We start from the raw sequence: 16,395 nt of genomic DNA on the forward strand, positions 1-16,395 counted from the left end.
AAAACTTCCCAAAAAAAAAAAAAAAAAAGAAAAACAGAACATTTCCATTTCCAACTCAATTATTAGAACTTTACCTAATTAAAGAAAATGTTTCTAATTTTCTAAGCATCTTATATTCTACTGATTATATGCCGCCAGAAATTTTTCGTTTGGTGTTGAATTAACCCATCCAAATTTTGGACTGTTTCTACAATTAACATTTATATTACAATTATTGTATTTTTACTATTTTTACAAAAATCGAAATAATTTTATGTATAATTTGTCTATTGTATCTGCTGCAAAGCCGATTTAAATTCAGTTTATGAAAGGAGGTTTTATTAATTTCTATTAATTGCAGTTTTAAATTTTTTTCAAAAAAATGGAGCAGCTGCTTTTTTTAAGATTTTTTTTTTATGAAACATTACTCACAGATGGAGAAACTATTTTATGCATTCTATCTATATAAACAAATTCACGAAAAAAAAATAATAAATAAATCCTATATAGGTATTATTGTACGAGTACTTGTAAAGTTTGAAAATAAAAAGTTTTTCTTATTTTATTTCAAACTCAGCACCCTTATCAGCATTGCTAACTCTTATCTTTTTACTAAACTACAATGGAAAATAATTTATTAAAAATTATTTCGATTGTATGTCTTCATAAATTTTTTTATTTAAATTTTCGGCATTATTTACCTATTAAATACTAATACGTTACTAATTATAAGTAAAACTAATTTATGTTTTAAAATAATTATTATTATTTGGTGTTTTAAAAACGGCACTTAATAAAAAATACATAATACTAATCTGATTGATATGAAATATTTTTTTTAATTCGTGAAACCCAGTGTCGGTGACCTCTGACATAGACTTAGGTTAACTGAGCTATATTACGCACTACATAAAGTAGACAACGGCGCATTTTTGTAAAATTCTAATTGAAATGTAGTATGCTTTTACTCTTTTTGCTTATTAAGCCACTTCGGCAGCTGAATAAATGTAATACGTCTTAAATTAATCCAAAACAAATAAAACAGCAACAAAATTAGACCATTCATGATAGGCACAAAAAGAAAACGGAATACGACTGAAAGCCGGTTCTACATGAACACGTGATCAATAGTTTCGCAGTAGTACGTGCTTGATCATTTTTATACGATTGGAATATGCTAGTTTACTTTACACCTGATATGACAAGGGATGGTAAAAAGGTAAAAAACAAACTGTCAAGTTTAATTTGGAGAAACGAGATTGGCCGAATAAGTCGCCATCGCTTCATTTTGTTACATTTATTTTAGTCTTCAGTTTATCGGTTTATCGGAGTTTTTTGTAATATGACAATTTTACAACTTTTTGTTAAATGTGTTAATTTTTATTGGAATCGAATTAGAATTCGTATTTTGTATTTTTATTTCAGTTTAAATTTGTAGTAAAGTTTAAATTAATATTTAGTGAAGTGTTCTTGAGTAGTGTAGTCTTTAAAAGGTGTATTTCCGTGTTTAGTGATGGTACAGTGCATTTTCAAGTTTCTGTATGTTCCTACAAAATGCCTGTAGGTCAAGAAAGAATTGATATTGTTAGAGCCTACTTTTTGTCAGGAGAAAACGATGTTGCTGCAAGAAGCCGATATTAGATGGAATATCCCGATCACTAAGTAGAGAATAAAAACATGCACCTTAATAATGTAAGGTAAAGCGTAATGACGACGTAGTGAGGCATATACGGGCAGCAATGGAAGAAATTTTGAGCATATACTGTAAAAATCAGGCGAATAAACAGATTTACTTAATTTGGTGTATTTTATTTATCATTAATTACACAGCCACACAAAAAAATCGACTTTCGGGCACAAAGGTCAGACTATGTTAATTATACGTTTTTTGGGTCTCTGAATCCGATTCCGAAGTTCGTTTAACCCGATCAGCTCAGGATTTTTGTCAACCTCAAAAAACCGATGTTCTGAACAATTAAACCATATAACCTTAAGACTCAAGCAACCAAATTCCATAAACATTCCATGAGAGCTATATGATGTACGAAATCCGATCACGCAACCACCTCGTGGTAGACATCGGGTAATGCTAATGCCGACGGTCCTACCAAAAAATCTAGATCGACTATAATACTCGGTTCTTTGGTGAAGGAGATACAAGAATCGTGGGGCTATGAATCTATGAAGTTATAGTCATGGGGATTTTGAGGTTTGCATAGGTTTTTAAGAAATTCTCAACCACGTTAACGTTTAGTCATAATGCAGATTATCTATGATTTATTAGTTATGGGGTTATGAAGTTACGAAATGATGGGGTTATGAGGTTATAGGATTATGTGAATTTTTTGAGTACCTCGGTTTTCAATGAATCCTCAACTATGTTATGTTTTGCAACAATACATATTGCCTATGATTTATTCCCTTGGTTTTCGCCATGGCGTAATGAGGTTATGGGGTTATGGGTTATAGGACTATGGGTTTTGAGTTTGAATACTTGGGTTTTCAAGGCGTGAGGTCTCACATATCTGAGGAGCTATGTGATGTTTTGCAATAATACAGATTCCCTATGATTTATTCTATTGGTTATGGGGTTTGGATTCAGATTGGAACATCATTGAGTTAAATGTTTATGGGATTTAGTTCATTGGATTTAGCGTTGGAAGCTTGAGTCTTAGGGTTATTATGGTTTAATTGTTCAGAATATCGCTTTTCTTTTTGAGGTTATAAAAATCCCGAGCTGATGGGATTAAATGGACCTCGGATTCGGATTCAGCGACCCAAAAATAATAAACATGGTCTAACTTCTGACCCCGATAATCGATTTTTTTGTGTGGCTGTGTTAAGTATTAATGTTTGAGGTTTACGTTAAATAACTTGTTGTTAGGTATTGGTTTTATGTTTCGCTTACTTAAAAATAATTAAATTTTCGTTTATGGAGGATGAGGGGAGCTCTTGGCGAATACCCGCTCAATAAATGTAACCTGTAGTACTTCACGGAGGGTTGTGTGCGATTTGTTTTATAATAAAATTTCCCACCTTAAACTATGAAACTTGACAACAACGCGTACCTTAGTTCCCAAGTGTGTATGCGCTGCGACTAATTCTCGTGGTTTTTTGAGGATACACTAGCTTGTCCAGCGTCGGGATACCCTGTAAAGGACTGACCAAAATTAAGGGCGGATATTAGAAAACCCACATGTACCCAATTTTATCTTAAATCTAAAAAAATCTAGAAATAAAGAAAAATTTGTAAATAACATTGATACTATAATATTATTATAATTTTTGGACTAAGATATATTTGGCTCAATCTACATATTTTGATCTCTAGTATCTCTAGTTTCGAGATTTCGCAACCTTTCGAAGATACACTGTACTATGTAGCGGTTAAAGTATGAAAAAAAGAAATGCTTTCTCATCAAATCTCAATCCGCTCGTGTTTAGATCATTGACACAATATTAACCATGAAATATCAAGAATTCGTCGTTTTTTTCTGTTTGCTTAACACTGACGGAAGTCTCATGAAATTCGTGACAAGTATACTATTAAAACCAACCAAGTGTATCTAGAAACTGCTTAGTATCATAATCAGAGATGGTTAGTCATGATGACTAGCATCTATTCCATCAATAAAAAGAAAAAAATATATCAAATAACATTTTCGCTTATGCAAATTTTCTAGTCCTAATTTTTATCGCTGGCTAATTTGGAAAATAATTAATCTGAAATAAAATGCAATAGTAACCATGTTAAGTGCAAATAATTGCGAATGGTATCAAATAGCAGTTCTTCAGTTCAATTAGTGGAATTTTAATCTTTGTTAATCATATTTTGGCTTATTTAAAACATATATTTGATGATATTTACCATGATACTTTAAATATTTTTTATTTTTAAAATATCATGCATTTATCCATCGATTGAAATTTTCAATATATCACTTTGTATACCACTCATATAAGTCAAGTAAAGTATGTGCGATATCAAACATCTCATGTTCGAGACAGAATTTGTGTACAGTAACAGAGTAAATTTAACATTATCTAGACAAACATTGTGAAAGGACGGTGTTCGAAGAAACACATCACTAGATTATTCACATTTTTACGCAGCGGTAATACCTGTACCTATTTCATCACAAATTAGAAAGAGAAACATCTTTTAAAGCCTCATTACAAACTCATGAAATATTTAACACTAAAACGTCACAATGCTGCGAGTATTAAAGCGACTCAGTTATATGGAAATTACTAAAGTAAATAATCCAGGTTTAAGGCGGTAATAGTAAGATAGTAGATTTTGCCCACTTTTCTTGACAGTCCATAATAAGCTGATACCTCGTTAGGGCTTCGAACGATAATAGATTATCCACGACTCCAGTTCAACTCTTTGTTCAGTTAGATAATTTGCACGCTTTGAATTTAGACTAAATTAAAAATATAACTGTCTATAATAATAACGGAAGAAAAAAAAATAAAAAATAAAGAATAACTAGACAAATTTGCTGTCCATGGTACACAGAATTGGGAGTGAACTTATTTTTTATGTAGAGTATATACCATTGAATCAGAGTCAAAGTTCCAATATTCCAGAAAGGTATTGGGAAAATTCCCTTTTCTTGTGGCGCACCGGAAAAAATCACTCTGTATATTTTCTGTACTAATAGTATTACTAAAATTGTATAGCATACCGAAAATACACGAACCAATGGCAAGAACCAAACATTTGATTTTTTGTTATGTTTTCCTCAACTGAAACTCAAATTACTGCTTCTGAAAAAAAACTGACCTACCTGAAGAACAATTTGCAGCAATTAAGTTAACATTGCCAAAAAAGTATTTACTTCAAGATTGCACACGTAAATAAAATATGTTTTAGTTTTAAATGATCAAACTTCAGGGGTAAGTAAGTAAGTAAGTAAGTAAGTAAGTAAGTAAGTAACCAATTTGAACATTTAATAAAATAACATTCTTTCATTCATTGATATTTTGTGTTATTCTTTAAGTGATGATTTTTATTGTCATATCCAAACCAAAATTTAAAAAGTCGTATGTCGTCGTGAGCAGAATTGAAAAAGTTTTAAAATGAGGTGTCACTCAACATAGAGTGCCGTTTAAAGTTTAAGGGTATTTTACACCCCTGCCTAAGAGGTAGCTTCCAAGACACCAAAACTTATGCCGTCACGGGCCCTCCTTGAAAAGAACATCGACGTGACTCAGGTATTTTTTGTTTTTTTTTTAAATTTTTCAATTTCAATTTCAATTATTATAATTTCAAATACTGCCTCGCTAAAACCATACCAGCCCCCCCACTCTAGCAGCCAGCAGTGCTCTCTCTCTAAAGTGTACTTATCAGTTGCGATTTGTTTAGAATGACATTTATCAATAAAACGATTTGAATCAAATCTGACATTTGACAGATGCCTGATAGATGCGTTTTGTTGGATTGATTCCGGAAATGAATTATGCAGAATGGGCGTTTTATTGCAAGAATATTTTGAATCCGGTTGCAACTTTTGCTTCTGTAGTTTAAGACAAAATTACTGGTGGGGAGACCAAATTTGTGAGGTTATTTAGGTGTAACTGTCACCATTATTTGTTTTGTGATTTACTTTTCAGGGTGCTTAAGGACTTTAAGTTTAACAAAATACACCTGTTCATATTGCAAAGGTACAGGTAGCAGGTAGCATTGGCCCGTTGACATTCGGCATCAAATGTCAGATTTGATTCGAAACGTTTTATTGATAAATATCATTCTAAAGAATCCAATAAATCCGGGATCACTCCAACAAAACGCACCTATCATCTCTATGGTGAATCAGTTTAATTTCACGTGTGCGCTTGGTCGTACTGCATTGTTTTATTAAGCTCAACACGTGTGTAAGTATTTGTACGTAAGTTCGGCGTGGTAACAGTATTGTGCGGGTATTAAGTACTAAAAATCATACCCAATTATATTACCTAATCTGCCTTTTATTCAAATAAGACTAAAATATTTTCATATTTTAACTTGCATTTTGGTACGTAAATTTTTCGTGTCAACAATATTATGCGGCGCAAAATAGCAACAGTGTTCAAGGGGTAAAAAAGTTATGAATAATTACTTGTATATGTTACCGGCCAAACCCGATTTTAGGACAAATTAGTTTCTCCTAGGCCAAACCAGTTCATCCTTTATGCGATAGGAAAAACCGGTACAGACTAGGCTGGACTGGTTGAGCCTAATATAAATAAGTACACTTCAGGATAAACAGGTTTGGCCTAATCTATTCTAATTTTGCCTAGTCAAAAATGTTTAAGCGAGTACGTATCGACACCTGTGCATGCGGGAAATCTCCCGATCGTATTTCTCACGCCCTGCGCGCCCGCCGCATCTTCACTTGCCCCCCGCTTGTTGATTTTAAACGCTCATTCTGCTTTGAATTGAGGACGTGTTAGTTGTTACGTGTTATTGTTATAAATATTAGTAAAAGAATATAACATTATACGGTTTTATTTTGTGTTATCATGGATGAGCCTTCTACATCTAGTAGACAAGTCGATTAAAAACAGTGGAGAGAAAAATTTTTAACAGAAATTTTGGAAATGAAATTAAAAAGTCTTCTCATTATAATGTGTTGTCATCAGATAAATATTCGGAACTGGTTGAACAAGTGGAAGACGCTGAAAAGTCGGCAAAAAGGACACCATTACAACAAAGACGACTGAAACGGTTTGGTGTGCTAAAAATTGGAGATGTGACAAAACTTATAGCGCGGGGGGAAGGGAATATAAAATACTATCTACAGGCTGATGAGCTTTATGATGTGATTGATGCAGCTCATGGGGCGGTTGGACACGGCGGACGTGACAGGATGATAGCCGAGACATCAAAAAAATATGCTAATATCAGAAAAGAGATGATAAGCCTCTATTTATCAATGTGTGATGTGTGTCAACAAAAGAAGACAAAAAAGAAGAGGGGATTAGTTTCAAAGCCTATTCTTCACTCTGAAATGAATAGCAGATGTCAAGTGGATTTGATCGATTTTCAGACACAACCAGATGAACAATTTAAATTTATTATGGTTTACCAGGACCATTTAACAAAATTTGTTCTTCTGCGTGCGTTAACATCTAAGAGAGCAGCAGAAGTGACCTACAACCTGAATGATATATTTTTAACTATAGGAGCGCCGTGCATTCTCCAATCTGACAATGGTAGAGAATTTGTTAATAATGTGATTAGTGAGCTCGCTTCTCTTTGGCCAGAACTTAAAATTGTGCATGGAAAACCAAGGCACAGTCAAAGTCAGGGTTCCGTTGAACGTGCTAATCAAGATATAGAGAACATGATAAGTTCTTGGTTGAAGGACAACGATTCAATGAAATGGTCGGAGGGCTTAAGATATGTCCAGTTCATGAAAAACCGCGCCTTCCACTCAGGTATAAAACAATCGCCTTACAAGGCCTTATTTGGGATTGAGCTTAGAGTAGGGCTTTCGACTTCATCGTTGCCGCAAGAAATAATAAATGACATTCAGGATGAGGACGACCTTAGAAAAGTTATCGAAGATGATTCGAATTGTAACCAGAGTGAAGATGGTGATGGTGGTGTTATGGAAATTGACACACAGAACATTCAAGAAGCTAGAAAAGCGGCGGCAGAAAATCTTGAAAAGCAAGCAAAAAAATGAAAGCCTCTTCGGACAAATCCCATCCACCTGCCTACATGTGAGACAATATTACTATACCAATACCAGACGTAGACAAAGGCAGAGGTGACCTCAGAAACATCATTGGAGTAATTCTTCAGAGAAATGATGAGGGCCTTTACAAAGTTGGCACCAAACATGGTGTATTGCAAAAATTATATTGCAGGTACTTTACAAGTATTTTTTACTCACTAGATTGTTAATTTTTTCTGATAAGTTTATATTACTTTTGACTTGTTTTTTTTTCAGAACTGAATTCGACATTTGCATTCAGAAATTTTTAGAGGTGGGCGATGTTAACCAAGATATTGAAATATCTCTGAGGACTGCAGCCACTAAACATTCGGTTGGATCAGGGCTAGGTTTTGTAAGGTACAGCTGCGTAAAGAAATGTTTGGCAAACAGGTGCAATTGCAAGAAAAAACAGGTGCTCTGCAATTCCAAATGTCATCAGAGTACACCCTGCAAAAATAAGTAAAATTGATGTTATTTAATTAATAAATGCATCATGATTTTATTAGTTCTGGTGTTTTATTATTCCCTATTACAATAGACTAGGCAAAACTAGTTTATCCTGAAGTATACTTATTTATATTAGGCTCAACCAGTTCAGCCTAGGTTAAACTAGTTTCGCCTATCGGCCATAGGACGGACCAGTTTAGCCTAGTCTGTACCGGTTTTTCCTATCGCATAAAGGATGAACTGATTTGGTCTAGGAGAAACTAGTTCGTCCTAAAATCGGGTTTGGCCGGTAACATATACACAAATTAATAAAACACTAGCGAATAATACGAACAATGAGAACAAACTTCATGACCATCTATTTTTCATCACTCTCTTTATTGGTGGATTGTGATCTTAAAAAGTACAATTTATTCAGAAACTTTGATATTTAAGAGCAAGTTGAAAGAGCAAATTGATAGCACATCGAAGCGAGTGTTCTTTTTTTTCAAATTTAGTACCGTGACGTACTACTTATTTTTTGAAGAGTATTGAGTATTGAAGTATTTGGAACTATTACATACATGTTACAGGTATTTGAAATGAACTAGTAATTTTATACGATAATTTTATAAAATTGGAATTATTTACATGTCGAGAGTCGAAAAAAGCTTTTTCGAATTAGATTGTACCGTATTACAATTGAAAACCAACAATGCCGAATTTACTACATTAGCAGATTATAACATTATTAATGCTCCATTCCAGAATGGACGTATAGATAACTCAGATAATATATAGATTATTTAAATCCTGGTGCACGTAGACCAAGAGCGGTGGCATTTAAAAATGGGTAGCCGTTAGTCAAAGTGCTTACCGTATCTGAGATCGGGCTATCACATCATGGGTAGGTACCTACATAGTTTTATTACTGCCAGGCGAGATAATCGGCATTATTAATTTTTCAACTCTATTTATTACGTTAATCGAGCAAGCGATTGTATCGAATTTCGAGGAATTTGTTAGGTACAAGGAGATCTGAAAAATGATGGCATTAACTGCTGAAAAATGAATAAGTACATTTTATTGTTCATGAGAAAATTGTACGGATATGGATCGTGAGTTAACAGTTAAATCAAAAGTTATTTTGTTACAGTTTAATACCTACTGGTAAGTTCGTTTTATAAAGAAAATGTAAAAAATGTTCGGTATTAGTCCCCAAACTATTGAAAACTATCTAAATGAATTATTTCAAACCTACTAGAGGAATAATTCAATGTTTCCACGCTCATTTACACACAATACACAAACACAACAATAAATATAAAACACAATACAATAAAATAACACAATAAAAAAAACAATCATTCTGATCTATAAAACCAACTTGATTATTTACAAAACACTAATAAATTAACTGTGAGACAAGTTTTCGTTAACCATTAGTATTTGTCGGTGAAAACGATATTTCAATTTTAAACGTACCTAATAATATAACTGAGTAAAATGACAATTCAGTACTTATAGAAGAACTAAAAATATTGATATTTGAAGAACTTAATTTATTTAGTTTTTCTAGCAGATTATCAAGTAATTTAAAACAGTAAAATCAATGAACAATAAGAATCATACATTTTTAACTACAAGGTGTGGCGTGTATAATCTATAAAAAATTGAACTACAGCTTCCTGATGATATTTGTAATAGAAAACTCTTATACGAAAAAGTTCTATATTCGCGTTTTTTTTTTTGTAAATTAAAGTTCATTTATTCAACGAAAATGAAGGCCGACCCTGTGTTATGTATTAAAAACTTTGGAAATGTTTTTATGCGACCCGAGATGCAACCTTATAATTTAAGTCGGTATAATCTAATACTAGTAATACTAAAAGAAGGTTATATATATAATCTAGCTCTGCGGACCTAGTAGGTTGTTTCTATCCTTTGCCTTTTCTTTCCGCCTGACAATTCCCAGTTGTTGAAAGTCTCTCTCCACCTCAGATTTCCATCTTGTTTTCGGTCTTCCTCTCCTCTTCTTACCGCCAATTGTTCGTTCTACTACCATTTTTGGTATCCTTGTCCCTGGCATTCTTTCAATATGTCCCATCCATCTTAATCTTTGTGCTTTTATCACACTTACTATACTTGCCTCCTTATATAAGCTTTTTATTTCCTTATTTGTTCTTCGAAACCACCCTTCTTCTGTTCTTTTCCCTCCAAAAATTTTCCTCAATATTTTCCTTTCCCATACTTCCAATCTTGTTTGTTCTGCTTTATTCAACGTCCACGTTTCACTGGCGTATGTAATTACTGGTCTTATCACTGTCTTGTACAGCCTTATCTTTGTTTGTGTAGAAACGTTTTTGTTTCTCAGTATTCTCTGCAACCCCGCTAGACTTTTGTTTCCTAACATTATTCTGGCTTCGATTTCTTCCTCTATTTTCGGTCTTCTTCTAAATAAGGTGCCTAAATATGTGAAAAGAAGGTTACATTGTCAAAAAATTTGTGAAGTCAACTGATTTTGTATTTTGTACCGAGCTACAACGATGGCTACAACGATGGCTACAACGTCACCCCCCATGTGCAAATACAATCCTACAGTGCGTTCAGCGGCTACGAGATACAGTGTTATTCCTCGAGGAGAAGGACGTGGTCAGCAAGCGTACCTTAATGTTGAAGATGCAGTGTTGGAAAATCTTGACGAAGACCCTACAATTAGTACTCGACGACTCGCACACAAGTTGGAACCTCGTACCGTACATCGCAGCTTAAAGCGCCAGCTATTGCACCCCTATCATCTGCAACCAGTTCAACTGATTTTACCCCCGGATTGTGATCAACGAAAACGTTTTTTGCAGATGGTTTTTACGGCAATGTGCCAATCAAGTATACTTTCCTGCTTATGTTTGTGTAACAAATGAGGCGACATTTACCCGTGATGAAGTGAATTTCCATAATATTCACATATGGGCCGATGAAAATCCTCACGCGATTAGGGAAACTCATTTTCAACATCGGTTCTCGGTAAATGTTTGGGCTGGCATAATAGGCGATGTATTTGTGGGTCCCTATTTCTTTGAAGGACGACTAAATGGACTAACATATGCTGACTTTTTGGAGAACCTGTTGCCTGAATTATTGGACGATGTGGCATTACAAGTTCGGCCACGCATGTTTTATCTTCAAGATGGGGCTCCTCCACACAGTACTCGAGAAGTAACGACACTTCTGTATGAAATGTTTCCTTAGCGATGGATTGGACGCTTTGGTCCTGTGCCGTGGCCACATCGGTCACCCGATCTAACTCCAATGGACTTTTATCTTTGGAGTCACTTGAAGTCATTGGTTTACAATGCTCCAATTCCTACGGTGGAAGAATTGCGAAACGGCATACTTGAAACTGCTGACACAATTAGGGGAATACCTGGAATTTGGGAAAATATTCGTCAAAATTGGATGCGTTGGTGCCATGCCTGTGTCCGCACTAATGGGGATCAGTTTCAACATTTTGTCTAGAAATGGTAAGTTTTATCTCATTTTGTTCCATATTTTAATGGAGTTTGTTTAGTACACGCAGTTGGCAACTGCAGATGCTTACGGATGTGGTTTTGTTTGCGAACTCTTGCAGTAACAACAATGCATTAAGATAATAATTATTATTAATTATTATAATAAGAAAACATCAGTTTTTTTTTTAAATATCTATTTTTTTTAGCTAGTACTTTTGCATTGAAAAATTCCCCAAAAATTAAGAAGTATCTTTCTATCTTTCAACGACGATTTGTTTACGCTGCTGGTTTACAGCACGTAACACGTAACTCATCGTACAGCACACGGACAGGACCGTTCTAGAGAAAATATTTTGATCCATAATTGAACTTTAATTTACGAAAAAAAAAACGCAAAAATAGAACTTTTTCGTATAAGACTTTTCTATTACAAATATCCTTAGGAAGCTGTAGTTTAATTTTAATAGATTATACACGCCACACCCTGTATAGACGAGTGTAATAATTACAGCTTATATTTTAAATAAGTCAAATTTTTCTTACAGTGTATCGTAAGTCGACGACTTATCTACGTTATCTTTTGTACAAAATTTAATCCAGACAAAGTATTGTTAGGCTATAGGCTATAAACAACATAAAATCTTACTTTCAGGAGAAAATCCTTAATATTTTTGAATTTAGTGCCCTAATAAAAGCCTAAAAACAACCTCAGGACAAATCTACAGATTAAGACTAACATGAATAGAAATTATGGTAATTCCTGCAAATCTTAGGTTATGATGTTTGCAATACTCTGGTAGAAAGCCATTGATATTAAGAATTACGCGCTAATGGAGATATTTAGTGAAATGCGGTTAGCAGCATTACGTTGCGCATAACCTCCTCTATAACCAGATGTTCTTGGATTGTTGATATCTCAATTAGTTTTCGTCGTACGCATAATTTAAAAGTCATCGTCAGTCAATTGAAGATGATCTTAGACCAGGAAGGCCTTCGACATCAACTGATGACTCCCGTGTTCAAAGATCTGGTGCATGCAAATCGCCGATTGACTGTTAGAGAAATTGTAACAATTAGCATCCCAATTGTGTCATGCCATGAAATTTAGACTGAAAAATTGAACATGCATCGAGTTGTAGGCAAAATTTGTTTCTTGTCAGATGACTGAACAACAGAAAGAAAATCGTGTGGACATTTGTCGGCAACTTCTTGAACAATCCAATGGCGATAAAACATTTATTCAAACGGGAGACGAAAGCTGGATTTGCGGCTACTACATTGAAACGAAAGTTCAATCATCATAATAGATTAGCAAAGGATCTCATGCCCCAAGAAAGCACGTCAGTCTCGATCCAACGTCAAAGTGATGCTCAGTGTTTGTTCGACTTTAATAGAATTGTGCATTTTGAATTCTTGTTTCAAGATGACATATTAAACCGTATGTATTATCAAGACGTTTTATAACGGTTACGTGAAAAAAAAAACACAAAAAGGGACCAGAGTTGTGGCGGGATAATCATGATAATGCGCCCGCACACTCAGCTTTGTTAATTCGTCAATTTTGTGCCAAAAATCAGATTACTGTCCGCCCTCAACCTCCTTGCCAGACCTGACTCCTTGCGATTTTTTCTTATATATTTTCGGAATTAAAATCAGTGCTGAAAGTATGACATTTCCTGGCCATTGATGGCATCAAATCAAATTCGTTACAGACTTTAAAGGTCATTTCAAATGAAGCTATCTAGGACTGCTTCACAAAATGGAAACACGGTTGGGAAAGTGTGTGGATAGGGGAGTGGAGTATTTTGAAAGAAATAAGGACAAATATTGTACAAAATTGATAATAAAATTTAAAAAAATAAAGTTCGGTTATTTTCTGAACAGACTTTGTACTTCTTTGAAGATACATGCAACGGGAACAACCACCTAAATATAGGTACTTCAAACGTGTTTCACTAATGAATTGGTAAATTTACCACTGGCCTATCAAAATTCTTTTCATTTTCAGCAAGAGCATTGTCCGACGCATTCTGCTACTGATAGGACCTCGTTACAGGACATATTTCCCAATTGCTGGATCGGCCGGTATGAACCATGCCATAAGTAAGTCATTATGAAGGACTTTTACTTGTAGGGCAGACGAACAGATTCACAGATTCACAAATGAAAATTCTTTTGTAACTTTTAATTCCGAACAACTTTTCCTAGTAACATCTTATCGAATGAGTAAAAATAAGGGTATGGTTAGAGTGCCCGTCGGCCAAACTTTTATTGATACATACTCTCTCCAAACTTCTTATATAGCTTCATTAGGCCTGACACCTTTTTCCTCTGTGACTTTTTTCGATATTGGGGCGTTTTCCCTCTAATTTTTCCGAAACACGTCGCTTTGACGACATATGAAAAATTTATAGATACTGTTTTTTTTTTAAATTGAGTAGAACTTCAAATGAAACGTGAAAATAAAATTCTCTGACAATAGGTATGAGCCGTTCAAAATGTCTGCAACCTCGAACATGTCAGAAAAACTACTATAAAAAATGTATTAATAACCAGCTGATTTTCTCAAGATCCTATCTTTAAGAACTGCAAAAACAACTTTTCATATTGTCTGATGAGAATTATTTTCCGATTTTCCAATTTGACGCGTCAAAGTTGTCGATTTCATGTCTACAAAATATTTATTAATAACCGTCAGACATTGAAAAATTATGTGTAGAAAAGCAGTACTTAATATGTGGTCCACATCTTTGACAAATATATTGGGGGCGTAACTAGAGTCTGACGAAAAAAATAAATTTTTTTGCAGTGACAGTCCTAATTCTAGTTTGCAATAATTATTACTTCAATAATTGTTATTCAGCCTTTTTACGGTACTATAAATAAAAACTACATTAATTAGGTAAGTAATAAATGAATATCAAGTATTTTATTAAATAATATAAATGATTTTATAGGAAAAATTTCGAAAATTTTGAAAATAAAAAAAAAATATAAAATCAAAATAAAAAATTAATTTTGCTTAATTTTCGTCATCGCTTTCATAGTCATTCGTACTTTCCTCATCTGTATCATCACTGTCGTAATTATCTTCTTCCTCAGTTCCGGAATCAAGATATCCATAATCAGCATCTGAAAATTTAATAGTTTGTTTCTTAAGGATTGCTAGGATCAAAAAATTTTTAATCAATTTTTTTACGTCAATTTTTCTAGGATTGAGCTGAAAACTTGTTTGCATACTACTTAAAGCCTTATGAATCAAGCGCTTTTCCGAAATTTTCCAATAAAATTTACACCTATATTTAATATATGCGGCGTAAATTTTATTATTTCACCTTTATTTGATTTGCATACGAAACACTCCATTTTTACACAATAATTTGACACACGTGTTCATCTTACAGTAAACTGGCATCCATGGAGAATAGAGAGACTTTTACTACTCTCCATGCTGATAAGAATGCGCAATAAGCAGACAGGTGTGTACATATCAAGCGCGAAGTTCAAGAAATTCAAAATCGGAAGCAATTATTGAATGTTTCTTTGCAACTGAATGAATAATATATTAAATAAAAATGATTAAATTTAAAAAAAAACAGTATCTATAAATTTTTCATATGTCGTCAAAACGACGGGTTTCGGAAAAATTAGAGGGAAAACGCCCCAAAATCGAAAAAAGTCACAGAGGAAAAAGGTGTCAGGCCTAATGAAGCTATATAAGAAGTTTGTAGAGAGTATGTATCAATAAAAGTTTTGCCGACGGGCACTCTAACCAGTAGTTTACTCTTATTTCATTTTCTTATTTTTTAGACTTCCCGTACATGAAATGTTCTTTTTCCATGGCAACTTCATTTTAAATACAAGCAAAACCATTTATCAACTGTGCTTTTTTCCATTAAATATTAAATTAAAAAGCTTTTTCTTTCAGTCACTGTAACCGTGGACATTGTGTATATATTTGAAAACATGAAATATTGTAGATCTGCAATTGTTACAATTTTTATATAACAATGAACAAAATACTAATTTTACAGTTATAACCGTTGTCAACTTGCACACCGTATATTCTGAGACAGAATAACCAGTATACAATACATCTACTCATCCATGAAGATAGATTTACCACAGTTCAAGATATCGTTCAAGAAGGAGGCAATTTTTTAAATGAATTGCCTTATCTGCTTGGATCTGTCTCGATACCGAGAAACCTAGGCGGTTGTGTACTAATCCTTAAAGCCTTTCATTAAAACGAGCAATAAACATAACTTACATCCATGTGCCGTTTATTTGCGGCCTACGGGCAGCTCCCGCTGAATTTATGGAGAAGATGCCGAGCACGACGTAGTAGAAAAACCGCATCGTCGCTCTAGATTTCCTCCTGAACTTCTGCATGCTTCTGAAAAAAAAGTACAAAACATGTGAATTCCTTGCATTTTGCTTTCGAACTATAATTATTGTTGCAGTATAAGACAAGGATAAGTGTAAAATATGCAGAGCCTTCATAAATGATTACAAGCCACGTGGCCAGTTTATAATTTTATTATTTTCGCGTTGGCAGTTAAATTTTGGTAAAATTAAAAATTACTAAAACGATAAGATCAAGACTACGTTAAAACGCAACATTTCGTTTTACCGACTCATGATTGGTGTAATTTTTTACTACATTTCATTCAACCAATTATCGGATTATCTCGAGTGTAGACACAATGGTTTCTTACTGTTAAGTAAAGCAATCGTTATGACCGATGACGCTGAATGGACATTTGTGCATT

General features: G+C 33.9%; 1 protein-coding gene across 1 annotated transcript in view; it reads right to left on the reverse strand.

Moving 5' to 3' along the window:
• LOC108910583 (protein Wnt-5b-like) overlaps positions 1 to 16,015 on the reverse strand; it is a 192,538-nt gene extending 176,523 nt beyond the window's left edge. The window contains exon 1 of the mRNA XM_018715234.1: positions 15,894 to 16,015. Coding sequence (XP_018570750.1) covers positions 15,894 to 16,015 — 122 coding nt within the window. The remainder of the gene's footprint in view (positions 1 to 15,893) is intronic.
• Positions 16,016 to 16,395: the final 380 nt, after the last annotated feature.

This window comes from Anoplophora glabripennis, unplaced genomic scaffold (genome assembly GCF_000390285.2).
Source record: "Anoplophora glabripennis isolate ALB-LARVAE unplaced genomic scaffold, Agla_2.0 scaffold540, whole genome shotgun sequence".
Taxonomy (NCBI): Eukaryota; Metazoa; Arthropoda; class Insecta; order Coleoptera; family Cerambycidae; genus Anoplophora; species Anoplophora glabripennis.